Here is a 24,440-nt window from a genome sequence, read left to right on the forward strand (position 1 = left end):
TCTCTAAATATAAAACAGAATTACCCTGAACTGTACCGCCATAGTTACCGCCAACTCATCTTACAGAATAAATGATGCTCACTCCAGGTGATAATAAATCTCACAAACTTCTGATATTTAATCAAAAACTATAATACAGTTTCCAGTTTTGGAGGTCTGATGTAATAGTAATTCACTGATGGTGCCTTTACAAGAAGAGTGAACTGAACCTGAGCTCCATGTGAAGAGAGAACGGGTAGCAGACTTAGTGCTCCAGTAAAGTAAATTGATAACACAACTGGCACTGACCTTTGCCCTCCTGCTTGGGGGAGCGCGGCGCCCCGGCAGCGTTTTCCGCCTTGGCGAGCAGGAAGGGAGGCTTCATGCGCGGCATCCTGGGAGAGGAGTCGGGCTTGCTGCCTGTTGGACTGCAGGGGGAGACAGAGAGACGGGTTTAGCTGTCAGTCATGACAGATGAGTGCAGTGGTAAAGGCAGCTTCATTATGTCCAGTCACTATCTCTTATCAGGTGACTCACCTCTGTTTTCTGTAATCATTCAGTTTCTTATTGATGAGGGCCTGTCTGGAGAAGCCGAGCTCCTGCAACAAACAAACACATCTGCGTTATGACTCGTTTCTCATAAAAACTACACACTACAGCCACAATCACAGAGGAGCTTAAAAGCTGACAGGTGACGGTGTGTCCTCTGACCTCGCTGTCCGTCTTGCTGTTCTCCCTGATAACCTTGATCCAGTCCAGCATGTCCTCCCGGTCCTCCGCCTGCAGCAGGTACTCGCAGAAGTCCTGGGTGGTCAGCCGCAGGGCGTGCTTTCGTTTGGTCTCGCTGTATGCAATGTCCACCAGGCAGCCGCGGATGCTGATCGGCTGCTCATCCTCAGCTGCACCTCCGATCGTGGCCCCACGAAGCACTGCCTCCCTCTTGTCCTTGTAGAGGAACAGCGAATGGGAGCGAAGCACAGAAAAGACTCGCTTCCACGGACGCATGCCACTGCCCACCTTCTGTGAAGGACAGATGAGAAGTGATGTGAGTCTTAAAATGCTTTTCTGCCTTCAATTATTTTCTAATTAAGCCTGGTGTGCCCACCTTGCCCTTCTCTGTGAGGATTTGTTTGTAGTGCAGCCATCCTTCTCGCAGCACGTCGCTGTAAGTGATGTTTCCCAGCTCTGAGGTGGAGTGGCGCTTAGATCGAACCTCCTCTGCGGTCCCAAGGTTGTCCAAAGACTGAAACACAAACAGGGAAATGTTCAGAACATTTGTTGATATGTCAGCCTATCAAATGTTCTACTCTTTATGTCTTGAGACCTGGAAATCAGTATGGTAATCGAAAGGTATGTCAACAGAAGGCCACCCATTTCTGACAATGAATCAAAGGATATATCCATATCTGGCTGCGACCGCGTGTGCTCACGGCGAAATAACAATATAAATGATATACATTTTTGTAATGCTCATAATGTTGTCGCTGAAAAATCTTTAGTGTCATTCAGTCAGTGCTGGAGAGGGTTTAGGTGTGACCCTTGTTTCTCATGACCAGGGGTTTTCCAGTGTTTGGCATATCTTGTCATGACTTCTCCTCCCGCAGCTGATGCACCAGGAGCTGAGGCAGCAACTATCTGGCCTCTTTGTGCTGCTGCACTGTAAGTTGCCAAATGCTGCCTTCAAAACTCACTAATACACCTTTATTAAAGCTGACAGAGACCGAATATGAATCACTTGAGTAGCTACATTGATGTTTGAAGCAAAAATTAAAACATTTCTACTTTTCAAAGAAGAAATAACACATTTGTCCTCTTTCAAATAAAAAGTTGAATTAATAAACAATAAAACATTGCTCAATTCAATATACTTGCTGCTGCAGCCTTACTTGGTCTGGTCTGACCACGAGCAGTCAGTTTGCTGACTTCATGACTCTTCAGTACTTGTGCTACTGTTAGACTATATTTTAGCCTGTCACAGGTAAACATTTCAACGGTTTTATGACAAAAGTAAAACAAAGTGATGGGAAATTCAATGTGCCATCAGCTTGTAACATAAGTGGCATAGCTTCACTTTAGCCTCACTTGAAACCTCTGGCAGCATTTACGTGGGTCACTTGTTTTAGGTGCTTCTACAATTGTGATTTAACATAGCCACCGTTTATGTAATTTTGACCACCCACTGTAGTTAGCCACATCAAATATTTTTTTTAAAGTCTTAAAATTATGTTTTTATGCCTTTATTTGTTAAGCAAATACCAGTTAACTGTGATTAAGTCGATGTAAGTTAAGTCTGTAAGTCTGCAGGACGTGCATGCTTGTTAACAGTTTAACAGTTTTCTTGGTTTGATTTTCTGACAAAATAACGTGAATGCTATAGCAGTCGACCTGACCTGGTTAAGGGACCTTGCAGGACAGGATTTATAAAAAATAAGGTTTAGATGATGAAAAGTCCGAAGAATTTGTCGATTTATGTGTGTTAATCAAAGGTGAAGAACTCACCCCGTCTGTGAAGAAACTCTTCACTCTCTTTGGTAGCCTCCTGTGAAGTACAACAACACAACTGAGGGTAAACTATCAAAATGTCTACCTGCACATATTTAATGGATGTCATTTTAATCCAATAAGCAGCCGGCTGTCTCAGTTTGACAGTACTCACGAGAAGACTCGCCCTTCCTCTCTGAACGTGTTGAGTCCTTCGTCACATGACTTGGAGCGCTCGGTGGTGATGGCTAGAAGATAGGAGGAACGGCGACTGGATTTAATACTGCCTGCTCGATGAGAGGATGAATGAGCAGAGACAGAGAGAGAGAAAAGATGAACAAAGAGAAAGAGACAGAGAGAAAGACAGAATGTTGATGTAATGCCAATCACCAGAGCGGACGGTGTTGGATTAGGAGAGGGGATAGCGAGGGAGGGAGCGGGAGGTGGTGGAGCAGGTCGGGGGTTTGAGTGGCGAGTGAATGGGTGGCGTGGTGAGGACGGACGGTGGGGAGATGAGCTGGAACGGTGGGTTCACCTCTGGCATGCAGGTATAGCCTCAGTAAACACAGACTAACATGCATTTGAGCCATTTGTTTAAAGAAATGTATCATGCAAGTTTGTCCAATTTAACTAAACTGGGAGTTAAATGAATCTGACTGACTTTAGAAAAAGAAACAAACACATGCTTGTATCATTTTCTTTGTGTCCAACATGCAATCTACAAATACAGCATGCAAAAATGTTACAGCACTGCTAAAAACCTCATCTTTGCAAGCATTTCTATCCATTATTGAGCCCCAAAAGTCTTGTTTTGAAGTGCAGTTATATTATTTTAACCTGTTTCCAATACTGTGTCAGTATCGTAAAAGAAAACAGCATTATTAACTGCTGTACTAGAATCGTGACAAATTGCACTTAAGTCTGGAAAATTCTTTAAACAAATTGATTTGACTTAGAAAAAGGTTGAAATTAGCTGAACTTTTAACACTCAACAATAGACAAAAATACTTGATAAGATGGAAATTATAGCAAAAAGGCCCTTACGGCCTCTTGAAATTCATAACTTAGGACAATAACCTAAAAGGACGGTTATAAAATCTAACGCATGCTTCATCAATCCCTCTTTGAAGTAAAAAGAGGGATCATATACATCATCGTAGGTAAACACTTTTCAGCTGCAGGCAGTGGGGAGGAAGGGAGGGGAGAAGGGGGGGGAGGGGGCACTCACTGCAGTCGTGTGAGAAGAGCCTAGTGAGGGGGAAGGTGAAGGTGGGGGAGGCGGGGCTGGTGACCACAGCGGGCGCCGAATTCATGCCGCTGGACACCACGGAGGACGCCGGCACGTGGCGGGCGCGCAAATCAGCGCCGGGGCTGGTCGGCTCATCTGTGGGAGGGTGGAGGGAAGGAGGGGAGGCAGGAGGAGAAAGGAAGAGGGGATAGGATTAGGTATTAGAGAAAAAGGTCAGAAGGGAAACAGAAGGAAAGTAAAAGGGGTTAGATTGGGAGAAGGTGTGGAAGAGGAGAGGTTTTTCAGGGAGAGGAATGGTGAGGAACCGCAGGGTTACCATTAGAAATACTAAACAAGTTAATTCATCCCACAGTTTCCATTTCTTTCACCTTTAAGTTTCATTCAACCGCAAAGTCAACACATACAACAATCGTACTCGAACATGAGGCATTTTCTTGATTCCAGTGAGAAGTACACAAAAGACAGGTCACAAACACAAGCATATACAGTCATTTGCAAATCCACAAAAGAAGCTAAATGATCTAAAACCTGTGCAACTGTCTCAGGAAGGAACAAATACAAATGCGAGTTGAGTAAAGAGACAAAAAATTCCACAGGCACATGGTGAAATAGGCAAATAGTTAAACGATAATGCAGTACCTGTGCCTCCTGTTGCCATAGGAAGAGCTATTTCGTTGCTAATAGAGGGGGATTTGTAACAGAGATCTAGTGGCTCCAGGTTTCAGTTCTTTATGAAATCTACTGTAGTGTATGTGATATGATACATGTGAGGATTTATACAAGAGAAAGTGTCACAAGGACAAAAAAACTGTATTGTGGATACTTGAATGTAGATATTAAGTGGTAGTTTTTATGCCATGAATGAAAGCTTCAGTGTTCACGAAGACAAAGACATAAAGCAGCTTTACAGGTCAAACAGGCGACAAGTCTTTAACAGTTTCAGGCGATGCAAAGGGATATGAAACCGCAGCACACACTCACACTTCCTGACTGAAGAGAGGATTAGAGAACGGCCCGATATTTGCATCAAGTGAGGAGAAGCCGATGACATTTTAAACTGTCAGGACAGAATTGCTGCAAGGCTTCGGGGGAGTTCTCCGTGGGAACAACAGAGGGCAGCACAGCCTCAGACAGCTCTGCAGACTGGAAGGACTTAGTCTGAGGTCCACCCCCAAAGACCACCACATAGTCTTTTTGTAAATTCTTGCTGTGGTTTCTCATTTCATCTCACTCCTGCTCTGATTTCCTTTTTCTTACCTCTCTGTCCCCGAAATTTCCTGCAATCATCCCTCATCCCTCGCCATCATTCCCATCTTTCACCTTCTTCTCTTTTCACCTTCCTCTCTTTCCCTCTGGCTTTCTTCTACCACCCTTGCTGTTCTATTCTTCACTCCCGTGCATACTAGCGCCCGACATAAGGCGGAAAGCATTTCCAATCTGGGATGAGGAATCTGCCTGTTTACAGCACGGCCCAGAAATAGCCGGGCTGTGGGTTTAACAAAGGCAGTCATTAACGGGCAGCCAGAGAGTGAGCTCAGAGCCACCAGACAGAGATGGACCAGCAGAGGGGAGCAACATACTGCAGCACACTCTGTCCCAACTCTTAAGTACATCCTGCAACATATATGGAGTTCAGCATTCAGAGATTACATGGGGAAGAGAGGTGAAGGAAGAAGAGAGAGCAAGAGTAGAAGTAGAAAAAAGTAACACAGGAAAAGAATAAGAGACAGAGACGGAGCTTAAAAGAGTCTAAAATAACTTTAAAAACACGTCTACATACAAGTCGTCACTGTGAAAATGCACAGCATCTCCAAGCTTGGGGATTTTTACTTTTTCACATAAATAAGTGTTCTGCCTTTTAAAATTCCTTCAAAACTCAGCGGATTACTTACATTGTTATCAAGCCTATAGGCAAGGCTGTCTTTACTTACTTACTTATTTTAGAGTTGAAGGGTACTAGCACCAAAATTATACTTTTTTCAATACCTCAGTTTGAGAAATACAAACATGTTTTTTTGCAAAACCATTCAATGCTGTACAGCTGTACAACAGCGATGGCTAAATGAAATAGCCTACAAAAAAACAAAAATTATGGTTTAAATCAGTAAAGTTGGATTGAAGAAAAGGCAGACGTGTAGGCCCGCAACTAACAATAATTTTCATTAACGATAATTCTGCCAATTATTTTCTTCATTAATCGATTCACCGTTTGGTCAATAAAATGTCAGAAAATAGTGAAAATGCAAATCACAATTTCCTGAAAGCCCAAGGTGACGACTTCAAAATGCATGTCTTGTTTGATTTGTCTCAGATATTCAGTTTATTATATTGCAAGACAAAAAAAAATGCAAATCCTCATAATTGAGCAGCTGGGACCAGTTAATATTTTCAATTTCTAAATAAATCTGACCATGGATTAGATGGCAACTTTTAGTACTTGACAATTTTCTATACTCTCTGTGCTACGGTCGCATTTTGGTCGGTACCAAAAAAAGGATACAAGAAAAGGAAACACTGCCCAGACTGAGTTAAACAGAGAGAAGAAACCCAAGATTCTAGAAAAAGAGGAGAGAAAAAAATGAGATTAAGACAGAAAGACAGAGAAAAAAAGGGGGCTGGTCCCTGACTCTCTGTAAGACAAGACAGAAGCAGGACAGAAGCCAGCACAGACGGTCTTGGTCTTGGGTCTGTTGTGTCCAGGGTCCAGCTAGTAAAGATAGTCATAGACTGAACCCCCACACAGACACACAAACCCCTTCATCTTCTAGAGCAGCACAATAGCAGCATTGAGGGTGGGCCGGAGCTGAGTGTATGGGCCCCTACTGTTCCCCAGAAGGACCACCACAAAACCCTCCTGGTAATTTACAGCTTAGATTCATGCTGAAAGACTCCATGTGGGTACAGTGTAAAATGCTGCATCTGTTGACATGCCTCTTCCTGTTTTATTCACATTGTATAGAAAAATACTAAGTACTTGATCAAAGTTTGGAAATGTTCTATATCTCTACACGGGACGTCATAAAAACATATTTGGCATCAGACACAGTCCGGCTTTGTGCTCTCTACCTCACAGACGTCCGTGCATTGCAGACAAGAACGACAACAGCCTATTAAATCGCATGTTCCCAAACAGACTCAGATCATATCAGCATCTATGTCAGAGAAATAAAGAGATGGAGAAAGACAGAGAAGAGAGAAGCAAGTTCTTGTCTATGGGGAGAAACTAGCCTAGTTTCAGTTTATGGTCATTAGACGTGTCCCGGCCTGCAGCCTGACTGCCTGGTTTCGGAAGGTACGAGGCAAGAATGTGCTCTGACAGACTGAGGCAGAGAGATGCCTCATGGTTTGCTGATCCTCTGGATTTTCTCTTTAAATGACTTTCTCGTGCCAAGCTTGGCTTGGCTCAAATATCGACGGCCATTCCATGTTGGGTCAAAGCTTCCAAGTCAGCTGATTTGAATCTATTCAGCATTAGGGCAAGCAGCGGCTGTTTTCTTCAGGCTGTGAAAGTGGGATGGAGGCTCTGCTCGTCTGACCGACTAACTTCATGCACGTATGGTTTGACTAAATGGCTGCTGTACATGTCAAGTGATACAAGCCAATATGAAGCCTGCGGCAGCCCTTCTCTTTGGGTCTTTTCAGTAAAGGGAAGAAGCCGGGACATGACCACAGTCACCTCCCATTGACACCAACATATGTAGGCCATAACTGTACAGTACATACTCATGCAAACAACGTCACACAGACACAGAACTGCATATCCTGCATGCACAGAAGCTATTATAGATTATCATTATCGGTTTATGGCAAATTTAGGGTACTCTACTATAAATTAGGTTTTCCTAAACATATAATTTCATTTAATCTAATTCATTTAATCCAACTTTCATATTAATCATATGCAAACCTTTAAATTAAGTCTTTTAAGAAAGGATTAGACTGCAACTTTTCTTTCATTAGACATATTTTAACAGGCAAAATTACATCATCTCTATCAATAAAAAATGATTTAAAGCAACCTCTTTGTGATACAGCTTTCTAAATTTAATAGTTAAGATGAAACAAGGCTAAAAGTCTACAGCTATGCTAGCTGCTCTGTGAGGCTGTACTAAACTAAATGCTAATGCTAGAATGGCAATATGCTTACAATGACAATGCTGATGTTTAGCAGGTACAATGTTTACCGTGCTCACCATCTTAGTTTAGCATATTAGCATGCTAACACTTGCTAATTAGCATACAAGCACAAAGCTGAGGCTGATGGGAATGTTCAGTTTTGCAGGTATTTGGTCATAAACCAAAGTATTGGAGAAATTAAAATGTTGACCTGATGATGGTGCCAGAGAAAAAGTTAAGGAATAATCAAAGTAATTTGAATTCATCCTCTGGGGATCATGAATCTGTGCCAATTTTCATGGCAATCCATCCAATAGTTGTTGAGACCAAAAGCAGTGAACCAACGGACTGAACAACACTGCCCTCCATAGAGACATGCCGCTGGCATGGCTACAAACTAATTCTAAACTGACTAAAGACAAGAAATATCAAAAAAAGGAAATGATGACAGGCTGACATACTACAGGAATTCTAGTAAATCTGTAGCACTACCCTGCTCACACACAAACAAAAACACACACACGCATTCAGGAAGTCAAGACTCCACCTCATATCCTCAGCATGGTGAGATGCCCTTAGAGACCGAGAGCAGGCAGCATGATTAGTGAACTCCCATCAGATATGATTCAATCAAATTACTAATACTGTCTGTAAGACTGAGGGAAGTTCCAGTACTACCCAATGCAAACATTCACAGACAAATGCACACACACATCAGCAGAATCTCAATGAGAGAATGGAAACTGCATCTGAGAAGAGCCTGGAGCCTGAATAGACAGACAAGAAGGAAATTAAGGAAACACACACATTCCCCAAACTCATAATTTTGTCTGAATTATAGCTTTGCATTTCCTCTCAGTTAAGATTTCACTAACATTCAATAAACACTCAATGTGGATTACATTTTATAATAGAAGCGATGAAATCTCAAGGTTAGTTGGAGGTTTTGTGAGGGGATCAAGGCGTAAGAGAAGGGACACAGGATGAAGCTCAAACATTCCTTGCTTACCTATGAAGGGGATGGAGGCCAGAGAGTCATCCTCTATAGATAGGGGGGCGAGGTTGCCGTTTGGTTTGTGTGGGGCTACTTCTCTTGTGGAACCAGGGGCAGGAGCTGAGTCTTGGGGGTCAGGTGAAAACAAAGAGGGTTCTAGCCCGTCCATGGGCAGTGCGTAGTGAGGATGACGCATACCATGGGTGTTCCTCCGCCCGGTGGGAGGTTTCTGCCTCAGCACCACTTCCTGGGTCTGTGCTACCGCCTCCTCCTGCCCCTCCACTGACCCTCGTTTCCTCTCATGGTTTGTTGGCCTGTACGCTCTGTCGTGGGATTCGGGAGTGGCGGAGGCAAGGGGGGACGTGGTAGAGGCAGTGAGGGGTGCCTTTGTGCCCTCTGGGGGGCTGGTTTTAGGTGCTGGATTCCAGTTCAAGTGGGGGCCAGAGTATGAAGGGTCCCTGAAAGAGTGGGCTTGCTGCATTATGCGGCCCGTCTTGCGGTAAAAAGAGGGGCTGTAGCTGCGGTAACCCACCGGCTGGTCGTCCATGCTTTGCCCAGGGGGAAGCCGCCTGCTCTGGGGGGCAGCCTGCTGGGGCGGAGGCTGGGAGTGGGCCTGGGTGTGAGTCTGGGGGTGGTGTTTAGAATGTGACTGTGAGTGTCGGGACATCGGAGGAGCTTGTGCTGCACTGTAATGGCTCCCTTGCCTCGGGTAGGCATCAGTCCTGGGGGGCGGCTGAGGAGCCTGCTGGAGCCATGAAGGCCTCTCAAACCGAGGCGAGACCAGTCCAGCTGCTGCTCGGTCCAGCATCTCTAACGAGCGGCCATGGCGATCGTACTGTGCCAGCAGGTTTTCAGAGCGTGTTCGGGTATAGTTAGAGGCTGGGTGGCCCCTACCTGGCCCCCCCTCCCAGTCTCCATAGGACCAGTAGGGCTCTCCATGGAGTCCTGGTCCTGACTGCTGTAGTAACAGCAGAGTGTCCTGGGAGGCGCTGTGTGGCCAGCCACCTGTCCGCTGCTGCTGCCTCCTTGTTTCACTGAGCCGGTCCTGAGAGTAGCTGCGGTGGCGGGTCTGCATGCTGCATCCTGAGCGCTCAGGCAGCTGGTTGTAGTACCAGTCAGAGAGGGCCTGCTGGCAGTGCTCATTGCGGCCATGGCTGAGCTGGGGCAGGGGGGGACTAGTCCAGGCTGAGCTGGACTTGCGTGGCTGAGCCTTCGAGGAACTGGCAGCATGGTGGTTAGGGTAGTGGACTTGCAGCGGGCTGGACAACGGGCCTCCTGATGAGGAAGAGGAAGAGTAGGAGCGCCCCCTGATCTGGCCTTGAGGCTGCTGGCTGGTCATACCGTACTGGATCTCCTCTGTGCGGTGGGCCGGGCTGCTATGACCCACACCGCCTGGCTCTACTGCCCTCCCTTCCTGCCAGCTGGCAGGGCTGCCCACAGCGGAACGGTTGTCCAGGGGTGAAGAGGGGCTGGAAGAGCCTGGCCAGCGACTCCAGTTATCCAGCTGGTTCTGGCCCATTGGGGCAGACGGAGGGGCTCCAGCAGGGGGTGTGGTCTTGGTGCGTGGATAACAGAGGGGAGGTGGTGGTGGGAGGTTCTCAGCTCCCCCTGAGTAGGGTTCGTTGCCTCTCAGGTAGGCATCCTGGGAGTATGCCTGGGAGAGGGAGGGAAGATGGAGGAGAATTGAGATAAGACATGACAGGAAGAAAGCTTAAAAAAAGGTGAGTATGTGTGGCAGTGACAACTGTAAATCAAAATGTGCTCTTACTGTAAACAAGTTTGAAAACAACACAGACCATAACTCTAGAAGACAACTTCATGCCGCTGTACATTACACAGCAAGCCTAAAAGTGGGACAGGCTCAAACCCCTTGCCACAGTTTGGCCCCAGGACCTCAGCTCTCAACACAAACACATGCTAGCTAGCAAACTGCATCAACTGCCTTGAGAAAAAGCCACAACACTCACTGCACAGCAGCCTGCTGCAAATACATATATCCCCACCAATGTTGTCTATACACACATACAGGATTTACATACACACACTGCGCTGCTTTTATAGTATCTATTGAAAATAAAGAGTGTGTAATTAGCAGATTACTTTATCAATTAGTCACACTGTCACATTTAAAGCATCAGTTACAACTTCGACCTGACTGGAAGAACAAAAACATACTTGCTAATAATCCCTTTTCCACTCTCATGATTAAGTAAAGCTGAATCACACAGAGAGTTAGACAGGTTTTTGAGGTTTACCTAGACCGTCCAACAGAATCCAGAACCTTTCCTCAGCCTGCATGATAAGCTTGTAGTCACCACAAACAGACACAGAGGAGGAAGAACAGAGGACAAGGCAGAAGACTTATCCTCACCGACACTCCTGCTGCTAAAACCTGCCGTTCTTTAGATTTTACACACCCCTTCTCCCAGAAACATTCAATCTTTTGTTTTTTTCTATTACTTTTTTCGTGAGTTTTATATCTGTTGGTCTCCTTGTTGTCTCCTCTCTCGGATCCTTCCAAACTCCCTCTCTCTTCCCTCTCATTCTCTGCCTTACTCCACCCTGTGGGAGAGTGGAAGGAGGCGCAGCACTGGTGATGTCATGCTAGGAATGCAGCAGATACAGGCGTAGCAGCAAGGGGAGGAGTGTGAAGACAGAGTGCGTTGATAATGTTAAAACATGGCAGCATACTTAAATAGAGAACCCAGTTTTGGGCTCTTTTGGCAGGAACACTGATGTTTCTGCATGTGTGAGAAAGATCACTGAAATCTGGTGATTTGTATGTTGACATGTTGCTCCAAGTAAATGGGAGGGGCGAGGGATGATGCATGTCTGATCATGTGAGCGAGCATGGAGCAACTTGTGGAGCGACAAAAATGTGTTGTACAGTACATGGGTGTGTGAACGAGCACAGAGCTGTTTGTTTTTTTCAAACCTAAGCTTTGACACTCAGGATACCAGTGGCTTTTAATGAATGCGTGTTGTAATCTAAACACAGAGCAAAGAGCCTCTAAGTTACTCTGCAGCTATTCCAACTAAATTTCGACACACTTCTTCGACAATGACGGGGCGAATCCAGGTTGAACTCTGCAAACAAGCGCTGCAGAATATTCAGTGTTCTGCAGTGTCCTAAAATGATTAAAATTTAAAAACAATTTCCAGTATGCTTGCTGAGCCATGTATCTAAGTGTGTAACGCATGATATGTGTGAGTTAGTTTGTTGTTCTGATGGGTTAAGGTGTGAGAAAAATCCCATACTCACACTTACCAACTGAAGCACGTCTTCATCTTTTGGCATAATGGAGAGCTCCAACACACTCTCACTGCAAGACATAAACAAGAGGAAGAAGAGGGGAGGAAGAGATGGAGATGAAAAACAGATTGGGCGAGGAGAAAAATGCTGCTTTCCACTAAAAGATAACAAGTTCACATCCAATATCCTGACCTGGTGCGAGTGTGAGAAAAAATATTTATCAACAAATTCTGTAATAATCTCAATAATGAATCATCTGACTAATTTATATAAAGGTTTAACTAAACTAAAACATCAACACCTTCAGTCCTGCTGAAGTGTGCAGCAGCTAGGGATGCACATATTTGATCTGCCCGATCTGTATCAGGCTTCATTGACTTCATTAAGTGGATCAGATATCAGCCACATGCAACCGATCCGCATCAAATACACTTTCATCGTCAATGTCATTATGTTATTACTGCAGAGACTAATGAGTTCCATGCTGTGAGGTACACAGATTTTAAATTTGGGAGAAATAGATCACTGGTATCGGCAGATTCCCTGAGTTGAGGTATCGCAGTTGCTCGGGAGCGGGAGAGAAAAAGTCGGATCACACACCAGTCAGCTGTGCTGTAGCTGACCCTTACCTCTGACCCCCCCTGTGGATTTTGGGCACCAACAGAAGGTCAGCGACTGAAGACAGTTAATATGAATTACAAAATTAGATTTCAGAATCTAACCCGAGAATTTGGATAGAAAGACAGCCTAGAAAAGGTCATAAAATAGTTTCTGTTGTAAGATTCAAAACCAGCCACCAGATAAAACCTTACTGGTGTTAAAACATGAGTCCAGTGTATGTGTCACTTTTTCAAGCCCCTAATTTCCCCTCTGGAGAACCACAGTATCTTGTCTTTGGGACCATGTAGAGTTCACTGCTTCAGGCTACTCTTTTTTAAAGCAGAGAAAACTAATACTAGTGACTAGGTGTATGTCATCTCTATGGTAAGCTTGCAAAGAAAAGGCAAACAGATGGTTCACTAAATCAACACACCAAAGGCTCAAAGCGCTGACAGGCAGGAGGTCTTACCTGTTCTGAATGAGGGCTATCACCTGCGAGTACGTCTTTCCTAGAACACTCTCTCCGTTCACTTTCACCAGCCGATCCCCTGCAAAACACAGACACATTATCATATTATATACAGGTCTGTATGTTGACCTCTGACCTCTCAAGAAGGTGCAGACCTCCTGCAAAGGTAGGCCTGGCAAGGGAGACACTGAGCAGGGACACATTTCCTTGAGAGACCAAGGCAGCTTTCAAAACACGAAATTCAGGGGTGGAAAAAAGTTGGATTTCAATTTCCTACAAAATCCTTTTTCAATATTCTCTTTATTTACGTCCTAATGGCCAAGATGTGTCTAATTTCAACAAAACCAAAAACATGCAGGCAAAACATTAATCTTATTTGTATTAGACACAGGAGGACAGTGAGGTGTCCTTACAAAGTACATCAGCCTAAGCCAATTCAAATGTAATCTTACAGTTTTTATCATTATAATATAAGGCTAGGCTCATTGTCTCCAACATGTCTTGAAGGCAGTATCTTTTGGTGATCTTCTAAAAAATTAACACATCGATTACATTAAAATATCTTTCAAGTCATCCGTAATTTGTATCCAGATTAACAGTCAGTGTAAGTAAGCCTGCAAAGTTGTGCTGCCTAACAATATAAATGCAAGCATGTCTGCACAGCTTGGTGTTTTGTGAACCGAGGCCCCAGGAAAGATGTTAGATAACCATGTGTTCAAAGTTTGTATGCATTCATGGTGACTTCATGCAAGCTGAAACGTATACAAAGGTCTCAGAACATATATGTCTGCATATGTTCATACTGGCATGTGACTTTCTAGATGTGACAGCTTGTGTTAAAGCATGCACGCTGGAGTACTGGTTTGGTCTGTCTGAGCTGCTGGGAGTGGACTGCTGCCGTGCTAAGGCAGCAAGACACAACAGGAACACTTCAATAGGTCTGTCACATTCAAATGCACTCGCGAATATGAGTTGTCATACTGGTATCTATATTATATCACCCAAAGAAGTTTTCAAACAATTGTCTCTAGTGAGGGAAAGATACATTCTTTATATAATCTAGTATTTGTGCTAATGAGAAAAAGATGTTATTCTTGGCTATCCCCCCTCTCTGAATCTTTCATATCACTGCGCATCTGCTGATGTCTGCAGCATCACATGAGCGGATCTCTCCCCAGCAGATTTCCAATGCAAATCAGGATGTTCATGCTCCTGCACCATATGTTCCCTTTACCTGTGCACAAGCCAGCCTGGTGGGCCGGACCATTTTCTCTCACACTTTTCACAAATATGGTGTCCATCGGCTCCAGTCGACCTTTCTGATACCCTGGATGACAAAAGACAAAGGAGAAGAAATGCAAAGATCAGAGATTGCACCTGCTGAAAAGTAAAAATGCAAAAAAAACCAACAAATTCCTGTAAACTAGAAAAAAACTTTAGGTTGCTCCGGGTGTTTAAAGATAAGATTTGATTTGATTAACGCTTTTGAATACTTGTGATTATGACTTTCCTAGACTTGGGAATCTATTAATTACTTAACATTAATTGTCTATTATTGTTCTCATATGATATGTCAGTTGACTACTTGACTACTAGATGCAGTGCTGCGCATTGTCCTGTAGGGGGCGCAGAAAGGCTGCAGAGCAGAGGTGACAGGAGGGAATACAGGAGGTCCCAGCTTATTACATCATCAGTGTCTTTTAATTTGTTGCCTGATGAGAAAGAGAAAGATGGAGAGAGATGGAGAACACTTACCCTTTCCGTTACCGTTCTCCTCATCCTGCAAAGGACAGAAACAGACAGAGTTACTGCTCAAATTCAAGTCAAGTCATATTTATTTATAGAAAACAACCGGTGTAGTGTTTTACAGTGAATTGTAAAAAATAAATAGGTAAATAAATGCAAGAGAAAAAATTAAAAGAATTTCATTGTTAAATTAATGACAAAGGGAACTGAAACACAACGTAAAGAGGTAGGTCTTTAGTCGACAGATGGCGGAGGACTGACAGTGAGAGGTAAACTGTTCCACACACACTTAAAGAAATTTACAGCAGTGAAGACTTGAAGTAATAAAAGCATGGATGACGGAGAAGCAAAGATAGTAAAAATAAAACCTTTTCTGTTGACATCATGTGGAAAAAAACTACTACTAATGACTAATGCAACACTTGTAGTATACAGACAAACGTGTTGGTCTGACAAAAAAGTTGTTCTTTATACTACAAGTGTTGCTGGAGTTTTGACCTCTTCATACTTTTTCGCTTCTCCATGCAACTTGGAAGTAGGTGAAGTGTGCTTCTACAGAACTTATTTGTTTTTCAAATTTTAATGAAGAGTAAAAAAAGACACCAGATTTCTGCCATGTGTATAGAGATGTGAAGACAGAGGCCCAAGAAAATTGGCTGTACCACTAAAGAAAGTTTTGGGCCTGATAATAAGAATCTCTGTCTTACTCTCATTTAGCGGGAGAAACTTTTTGGCCATTCAGCATTTGGCAAAATTAAGGCAAAAACAAAAGTCTATCATAAGCAGGAATATTACCAGTATTACTAGCTTGATATCTGCACCTCCATAACCTTCAGACCACAGGAGAAGTTAGAAGTATCCATTATGTCATTTTAACCTGCAGTGAGTGTTTAGCTTCCTGAAATGCCGGTGGCTTCCCTGGCATCTCGAGCCAAACCTCCTGAGACAGACCTGTTTGTTTTTATGAGCTTTTAATGTTGGAGTGCAGCTCCAACACAGACACTGACTTTCAGGTTAGACAGTCTACAGGTACTCGTGACGTCATGTGAAGCAACACACACAGCTGTCAGCAGCAAGGATGGTGGTGGTGAGATTTGATAACTGCAGGTTGTCTGATCATGTTGTCCCCCCCCCACACACACACACAAACACACACACACTAAGCTGAGTGGGCAGTTTGGGGTTAGGGGTACGGTGGGCTGACTGCTGCCTGGCTTTATGCTACGCTGAGTGGGCTCATTCCTGGCTCTGCAGACAATGGTGGGGGGTTTAGAGGCAGAGAAAGGAGAGCTGTCGACCCCAGAATAGAGCTCCGAGCTGGGGACACTCGACAACTGACCAGCCCCACACTGAACACACCCACACTGAGGAGGAGACAGTGAGAGGTGGGCACAAGACTCTATATCCGGGTCAAATACTGTACACAGTGGGACAACACCTGCCCAAAGACTATAAAATTTTATCTTAATCATCATTGTAAGAAATTTTAAGATTTTGCTCATTGAAAGATAGAGAAGAATGAAAATAGTTATACACATTTCATTATCTGGGTTCATGTCATTTGCTGAGCAGCAAGAAACGGCAACATTTTAAAGTCCCCTAAAACCAAATATGGCATATAATTTAGTGTACAAGCTAACAGTGAATTGTCAAAGTGACAGTTCTGTCATAACTTAAAAAATGTAAATGTTGATTTTGTTTGTTTTGTTTTCACAATCAGACAAATATCTTTCTGCAAAATGTTTATTTATTGAGATATCTTCCATTTTGCAGGTGCACAGCTTAGTTATACTGAAATATAAACATTCAAAGACGTGCAAGGACGATTCTCGATCCCTATGCATTCCCAGTTCAGTAGACAAGGGAATTTGTAAACATATGCAATATCTTTTTATATATAGGTACATTTATTCATTTGGCAGGAGTTTTTGTCAAAGCGATGCACAAATGAGGTCAAATCAATGCCACAGGAGATCAAGGAGAAGCCACTGAGAAAAAGAGCCGCAAGGCTCGGTTTCAAATTCAACCTGACACAAAGGCAATAAGGTTGCAGGTTCATGCAGCAAGGCAAAGGTTTGGATCTTTGTTTTAGATAATATTACTGAAGACTCTTGACTTTCAGGACCTGCAGACACCATGAAATGAGTGCCCAATTGGGTCATGCACCCGGTAGGCCTCTGATAATTAGACACTCTGAGGGTAATTTGGGAGACTTCCACGAAGGCTCTTCAGATAAGAACGGGCGGCTCTATGGATCCGATTGTCCCAAAACACCATGTGACGCTCGAGGCAGAGGAGACGAGGACAGAACCGGGGCCAAAGGCCAGCAGTGGGCCTATTGTCTGGGGACCGCCTGGTACGGCCTGACTGCCAGAGAGTGGTACCAGGCTAAGACAACTGATCTCATTCAATCTGTGTTCCTATCTGCAGCTGCTGGATGGTGGGGCAGTAGAATAATAATAGAGGCCTTGTTTCAGCTGGCTCACTCCAGCCCAGCCTCCATATCCCTCAATTTCACATCTGGAGCAGTTTGCCCCCACACCTCAAAGAGCTAAATAACCACTCACTCACATACAGGCTCATTCCAAAACACCAGAACAATCTTCAATTCACCAAGGACTGAAAACACAGCCCGTGAAGTGATACTGAAAAACAATTAGAAGTAACAGTTTTCCCACCAGTCCGTCTGGCAGGGTATGGAGGTGCTCTTTATATGCTTCAAAATGTGAATTCTGTTCTCACAAAAAAAGAGCCTGTGTCTTTACTTTGTCTCCCTCATTTAAAAACCCTTTAACGGCTTTGTTTGTTCAGTCTGTCGTCTCCAATCAGCGAGGCTTGTTTTCTCCTTTTGTCTGTGAGTTCATTTTGCTCAGCTCAACCTCGCTGACCCTCGACTCCAGTATGATTAGCTTTATCTCCAAGCTCAAATTGGCTCTGTCCTGGGTTCAGCAAGTTAAATGTAAGGCTTTCAAAACGCCTTTTAAATGCCAGCTAGGATGAAATGGAGACCATGTGTGCTGTAAAAATAAACATGAAAGTTGAAAAAAGGACTTAATGACACTTAACACGAAATTAAAAGAAGGAAAAACACTAGACCTGTCCATAAAACTGTTTATATTCAACATCATTTAACACCTTTCTACATCCTGAAACTCGATTCAAGACATTCTCAAATTTTTCAAGGACCTGTAGGTCTCACCTTGAGGTTGGTGTGCAGGGCGGACTCTGGAGGGTAAACAATGAAGTGGCGTAGCGTGAAACCGAAACCCTGTGAGTTCTTACGGAGAACCAGCGTCCGGGGACCCTTCCAGCCCACGCCGACCCCCTCCCTTCCCGGCCGGGTCGCCATCGGCGGCCGAGGGTTGTCACTGGCTGAGGAGAGACCATCCCTCCACCCCTTAGCCTGCAGACACAGACAGAGAGATTCAGTGAGATTGAGGGCAGTTTATATATATTTTTTGATTAGATTAGATGAAAGATAGATTAGATGGGTTGTTCAAACAGCTTGGAATATATGTTGTTATAAAATAAGGTAAACAGAAGAATGCTGAGGTTAACAAATCCAGAAAATATGGAGAATAAATAAATAAAATGTAGAGCATTGTCATTCACAGATATTTCAATTCGTGTGTGTGACATTTATGGGATATGTGTAGTTATTCAGTTTCAGAAAATGTATAAATGCATGTCCAGAGTGTGCACATGTGCGTTCTTGGCTATAGACTATGCAGAAATGAATAATCTTTTATCAGTTTTTGCTCAAATCCCGATGAGAATCAACTGTATGTTCCCATAAATAGAATCAACACTGAAGAAATATTCCAGTTTTCCAGATGCAACACACTTTATGATTCCCACAAGGCGACTCTACACTCAGACTCCAGATGGGCAGACTGGTGACATCAACACTAAACGGCTGGGTATTACATTAGCAGGCTTCCTCATGAAGTCCTGAATGTAGTCAGTCCTACATGCCACTCAGCCACAGAACAATAGTCCATAAAAACAACTAGGGGGTCCACTATCAGGAAGAACCACGTCTAGACAGGACCAAGGAGGGAATGCGGGGCTTCACCCAGTTCTGACCACCCTGCCCTTGGTCTTATCACAAGGAGAGAAGGTCCAGGGGGAATCTGAAGTCCGAGTGGACAATAAAGGCAGATTTCCACCCGCTCTCTAAATATCTCATTCCAGGCGCTGAGTAAATAAGCCCAGAAAGCTCAGCTGACAGACACACGTGAGAACTATCACCCTCATGTTGCCCCAATGACCCACATCTGTCAGTCAATCACAATCACCTGACCAAACAGGCGGGAGCGCGGAGGAGGAGGAGGAGGAGGACAGGGGGAAATCCTCATGTCAGCTCAGAAGTAAAGTCTGCTGTGGTTACGTTATCTTGTGCTGCATGTTCACTATCAAACTCTTCTTAGTAAAACATAACTCAGAGCTCTTTCTGACTTTAAGGAGCAGAACATAAATTTGGGAGAGAGCTCAACACTATAATCATCCATGTGTTGTCCCAACCCAGTCAATCAATCACTGCGCCGTGCTAACGCTTTAGCATACTGAAGCTTACTAGAGCGACAGCATTTTGTAAAAAGCTGTGACTAAATTCTATACAACTCACTAATAATTGGGTTTTGAGAATTGTTTGAATGCATTCACACTGAAATAGTGACAAAATTGTATATATGTATGTATATTACATTCACTTACTCTTTAAATATGCTATTGATAGTCACTACTGTCCCACAATGCAATGCACAATGGAAATTAAACATTTCAAACAAATACTGAGAAAGCTCCAGAAACATCTTGAAATATGAAAACTCTGGAAAAACATTTAGCCTTTTCTTAAGTATGTTGTCATTGTTGAATGTACAACTGAAACAATTAGTCAACAGAATATCAACCTGCAACAATTTTGATAATTCAGTAATTGTTCAAGTTATCTTTTAAGCAAAAATGCCAAAAATGCACTGGTTCCAGCTTCTCAAATGTAAATATTTGCTGGTTTTCTTTGTCTTCTATTATAGTAAACTGAGTATCTTTGGGTTTTGGACTGTTGGCTGGACAAAAACAACCTATTTACAGTAAATATGTCAACTTGGGCTCTGGGAAATTGTGGTGGGCATTTTTCATTATTTTCTGACATCTTATAGACCAAATGATTAAGTGACTGATCAAAAATAATTGGCAGATTAATTAATAATAAAAATAAGCATTAGTTGCCACCCTTGACTGACATCTGCATGTCTGTCATGATTTAACTGGTAAGATGACCAAAAGACCAAACTCAGTGGTCATTTTTGTTCTTTAAATTCTATTGACTGTTTTCAGTGTGAGTTTTCATGTGTGTGTTTGTGTGTGTTTTAATGTTAGAGGGCCAGAGGTGAACATGTCTAGACTACAAGCAGCAACCCCCCAAAATGCACACCCCATGTTTCACTTCCTGTCCCCCTTCTACACACAAACACACACTGATATATAACAAACACAGACACACACACTTGACCTGGGAGGCCTGTATTCGGCCACACAACAACAGGAAGTGGCAGACTGGAGGCAGGAAGTGTGGTAGTGCTGCGGGGCGGGATAACCAGATGCTCCTATAAATAAAACTGCTCAGAGATCTTACTCTCCATCATGGTGGCACTTCCATTCGTTCACTCCTCTTTCTCCTTCCTTCCATTTTCGTTCACTCACCCCTCCTCCCTTCCACCTCTTCTTCCTTTCTCGCCACACACTTTCATGTAATGGAAATCCGGCTGCGCAGACTTTTACCGCACATTTTCTTCCTCCTCTACTTTTACGTTCCATCCAAGGAAAAAAAGAGACCAAACATAAGTTTGGATTTCTTTTTGCAATATTTTTTGAGTTTGCAGATACATGTTGGAGAAAACTTGAATGTTCTCTTCTACATGCACAAATGTTAATTTTGGCCAGTTTTGGAGCTGTTATCCAAGGCATCACAAAGCCTATACTGAAGTATATATGAAGGGCATATTTTGCAGATTCAGTCACATACATTGATCTTTAGTCTGGCAATCTAAACAATGTAAAGTAGCCCCTGCTATTTTCTCAAAGAAGTGAGCATTGAGGCCTATTATGTGGAATGAGAGCAGCGTGAAGAAGTGCGTGAGGAAGGAGGAGTGTTTGGGGTGTCAAATAAAAATAATAAAGAAAACGTTGAGGCCAAGTATATTAAAAAAAAATGAGGAAATGAAAGAGCAAGAGGGTGAAAGGAGGAAGAGGCAGAATGAATTCCTCAGAGGGAGCGGTTTGGCTTGGACAAGTTGAAACACACTGTTAACTGGCAGAGGAGGTGAGGGAGCACAGAGGGTGAATGAGAGGAGAAGGATGAAGAGGATGAAGAGGACGAAGAGGAGGAGGAGTATCGGGCCCCAGCGAGGGACAGGCTCCAGCACGCCGGTTTCGACCGCATGGCCCCTCCCGGCGCTGGGAATACCAAACCCTGTGATTACCCAAAACACACAGGGTCTGACTGGGTCTCTGAGCCAGCACTGTTTCCCACTCGGCTGCTCTGGTCTGTGTGGGATGTGTGTCTCTGCTCGGCTATTCTGCCGAGTCTACAGTCGACCTTTTCCCCCTGAAGCCAGAAATAAATCCTCTCTCGTACCCCTGTCGCCTAGATGCGACCAGTTTGTCTTCTACCAGTTTACTTTTCACCCAAAAGCAAAAATGTGATCCGAACTTGCTGACATGCTCTGGCCTCTCCCGACAGTTGGACACTCAGTTTAACCAACAAGGCACTTGGAACATTTTTTCTGTGGTTTTCAGTCTAAACTTGACTTCCTATGCAGGCTTAGGGCACAGACAAGGGAAACCTCGCTCTTGTTATGCTGAGAAAAGAAGACATTTGGCATTTCCTACTCTCCTACTGGGAATTTATCCTTTTAGCACTCTTTTTGCGTGTAATCTGGACAAGTTCTCGCCTATTGAAACCATTTACGATAACAAATAATCTCTGAATGCCCTTCAGATAATACAGAGCCCTGAGGGATCCCATTACCATCTGAAGATGATGTCATTAAAACAACACACACAGCAGCAGCAAGCTCTTCCCCTGTGGATATTTCCAATCCTTATTTCAATTAGAGAGCATATCATTAAGATGCATGACTGAAAAGACAAAATGTAAGTGGTCTGAGGAGAGCAGAGGATGTCCTGCTGACTGATTACAACACTTCTGTTTTGTTAGAAATGTAAATCTATAACATCTACAGATTTAGAGCTCCATCAGCTCAACAAACAGTATCAATGATAATGTTTCAAAAAATGTGGTAAAAATGCATTTTGTTTGTAAGAGGCTTTTCTGGGACATGATGTTATTGTCATGCTGCAGTCATAATCGTCAGTAACAGCCTACGTGTTGGTTAGCACACACACCCTGCTCCTCACTCCATCCAGAGGTAAAGCAGCACGGAGGAATGCAGTGGCTGTCGGGGAGCCGGGCTCCTGCTAAAACCCCAGCAGGGCAGAACAATAATGCTCTTTTAAACAGCTGAGAGCTGCAACCTGTTTGAAAAGTGGAGCTTTACGGACGTTACAAATGCTGACGAGCCTTTAATCCTGATAGCCACGGCTGTCTGCACCCACAGCCCTGAGCCGGGTTGCCAAGAGGGAACAGGAGAGGGACGGTGAAAAGTCCTACTGTCCTGATGATTCCTGGACTCACCGGCCACACGGCGGGTGCATTCCACCACCTCTGCAGGTCTAAATGCATCCTATGTCTCGTGAGGGAGATACATGACGAGTGTATGAATATCCCTCTGGGCTCTTACCACTCAAAGCACAACACAACACAACCTGCCTGACAACCCAGGATTCAAAATAAAGAGCAGCACAAGCTCAAATAATGTACATCCCGCTGTAATTTACACAAGGTGAGCCATGCATGTGTGCCTGTGTGTGTGTGTGAGTTTGCATGCACTTGTGTGTCAATATGAATATAGTATGTGTGCTCAAAAACAAGTTCAACCCCATTGTCAGTTCAACTAGTCCAACAGGTGCAATGTCTGTTAAACAGGGTTTTCTACTTGAACAGCAAAACATATTTACACACTTTTCTTTTGTCTAACTGACACCTGGCTCAGTGCAGGTCATGCCGGTGGAATGTTTTATAGATGTTATGGTCATTTTGGCTACTTTGGATTTAAATCCTGGGCCCAGGAGGAGGAGGGGTTGTTTTAGACTGCAGTTTTAGAATAACGTTTTCAGGATGAGCTGGTAGCTCAGTGGGCAGAGGCGCATGTAGTTAGTGTATGACGTGGGTTTAAATTTGGCCTGGGACTTTTCATCCTTCCTGCTTCTACTGTCTGAAAGAGGGGACGATACCACAAAAAGAGTTAATTTAATTATGATTTACATACAATTAACAATATGGAACTTTTGATTCTATGCTTATCAGTGTGGGGTATCAGGTTTGTCCACAACACAGAAAAGAATCTATCCTGACAATGTTTGCTTTTGTGTGTTTTTTACATTTTTGTATCCTCACATGAAATCAGTTCATTGTTTTTGGCATCTGAGGATCCTCTTTGTGCGGGTACGTTTTTCTGTATTATGCAAATTCTTATCAATTTGACATGATGATGGATTTTACAAACTGTGACCGTATTTGTGTGGTTGTGAGGGCTGCTGTAGGTAAATAAACAGTGGGGGGAAAAACTGCTCATGGTACAAGACTGGAAGCTCATCTAAAACACAACAAACAAAAATCATGATCTGACGTAGAAATAAAGAAACATGATAGCACGTGGATAAGTATCAATGACACGGAGCAACTTCATCAGAATTAGATGGTGACAGCTAAATGGAACTGCGTTTCCTCCTCACTTCCAATGTGACAGACACCAACAGTGTACAGTGTGTGTTTGTGCCAGCTGTGTCCGTACAGCCCCCCCACCCCCCACACACACATTCCTGATTGTGACATTTCTTAACTGTGTCAACGAGTCGGTGGGGGAAGTAATATTCCACATAAATGCCCACACTAAAATTAGATCATCTGGGGAAGTGATGCCCTGAATTCTGAGGGCATTGTGGGGGGTGGGGATGCTCAATCGCACAGCTTCCACAACACCTTGCTAAAAGTGGCACTTAGCAGCCTCCTTCATCTGTCTTTAGCCACTAATTAGAAAGCCCTCCAAGGAAGGAAAGGGTCAATATGCCACACGAACAGAATCGCACAGCCGAAAACACACGTCAGAAAAATACGAACAAAGTGGCAAAGAGAAATAAAAAATCAACCTCATTTTCATTTTAACCATCTTTTTGGGTATTGTATATCTTCAGTGCACAATTCATAGTATATATCATTCTAAGTGTGTTAAAAATAATGTAAGCTATGTGAGGAAATTGTCTTCATATGAAATAAAAAATGAATAATTCAATGTTCAATGAATTTTACATTTTCTTTTAAATATATAGCTGATTTCTTTTTGTACTGGTGGCTGTTTGCCTTGTGATGATCACTGATAACTTCATAACGTCATTTTTTATCAGAAATGCAACCTTTGTTTACCATTAC

The 24,440-nt window shown here is 43.5% G+C and overlaps 1 protein-coding gene across 10 annotated transcripts in view; it reads right to left on the reverse strand.

The window, feature by feature from the left end:
- Positions 1 to 24,440, reverse strand: part of arhgap23a (Rho GTPase activating protein 23a) — a 71,297-nt gene that overhangs the window by 9,985 nt on the left and 36,872 nt on the right. For 7 of the 10 annotated variants that reach the window (XM_044182600.1, XM_044182606.1, XM_044182607.1 and 4 more), the window contains 14 exons: positions 18,087 to 18,290; positions 14,897 to 14,921; positions 14,376 to 14,468; positions 13,142 to 13,220; positions 12,088 to 12,142; positions 11,280 to 11,423; positions 8,835 to 10,473; positions 3,689 to 3,844; positions 2,636 to 2,747; positions 2,479 to 2,518; positions 1,085 to 1,222; positions 691 to 999; positions 517 to 578; positions 289 to 407 (listed from right to left, as the gene is read on the reverse strand). In XM_044182600.1, the coding sequence (XP_044038535.1) occupies positions 289 to 407; positions 517 to 578; positions 691 to 999; positions 1,085 to 1,222; positions 2,479 to 2,518; positions 2,636 to 2,747; positions 3,689 to 3,844; positions 8,835 to 10,473; positions 11,280 to 11,423; positions 12,088 to 12,142; positions 13,142 to 13,220; positions 14,376 to 14,468; positions 14,897 to 14,921; positions 18,087 to 18,290 (3,175 nt within the window). The other 3 variants (XM_044182609.1, XM_044182601.1, XM_044182608.1) reach the window with 3 other exon arrangements.

The sequence above is a fragment of the Siniperca chuatsi genome, linkage group LG21 (assembly GCF_020085105.1).
Source record: "Siniperca chuatsi isolate FFG_IHB_CAS linkage group LG21, ASM2008510v1, whole genome shotgun sequence".
Taxonomy (NCBI): domain Eukaryota; kingdom Metazoa; phylum Chordata; class Actinopteri; order Centrarchiformes; family Sinipercidae; genus Siniperca; species Siniperca chuatsi.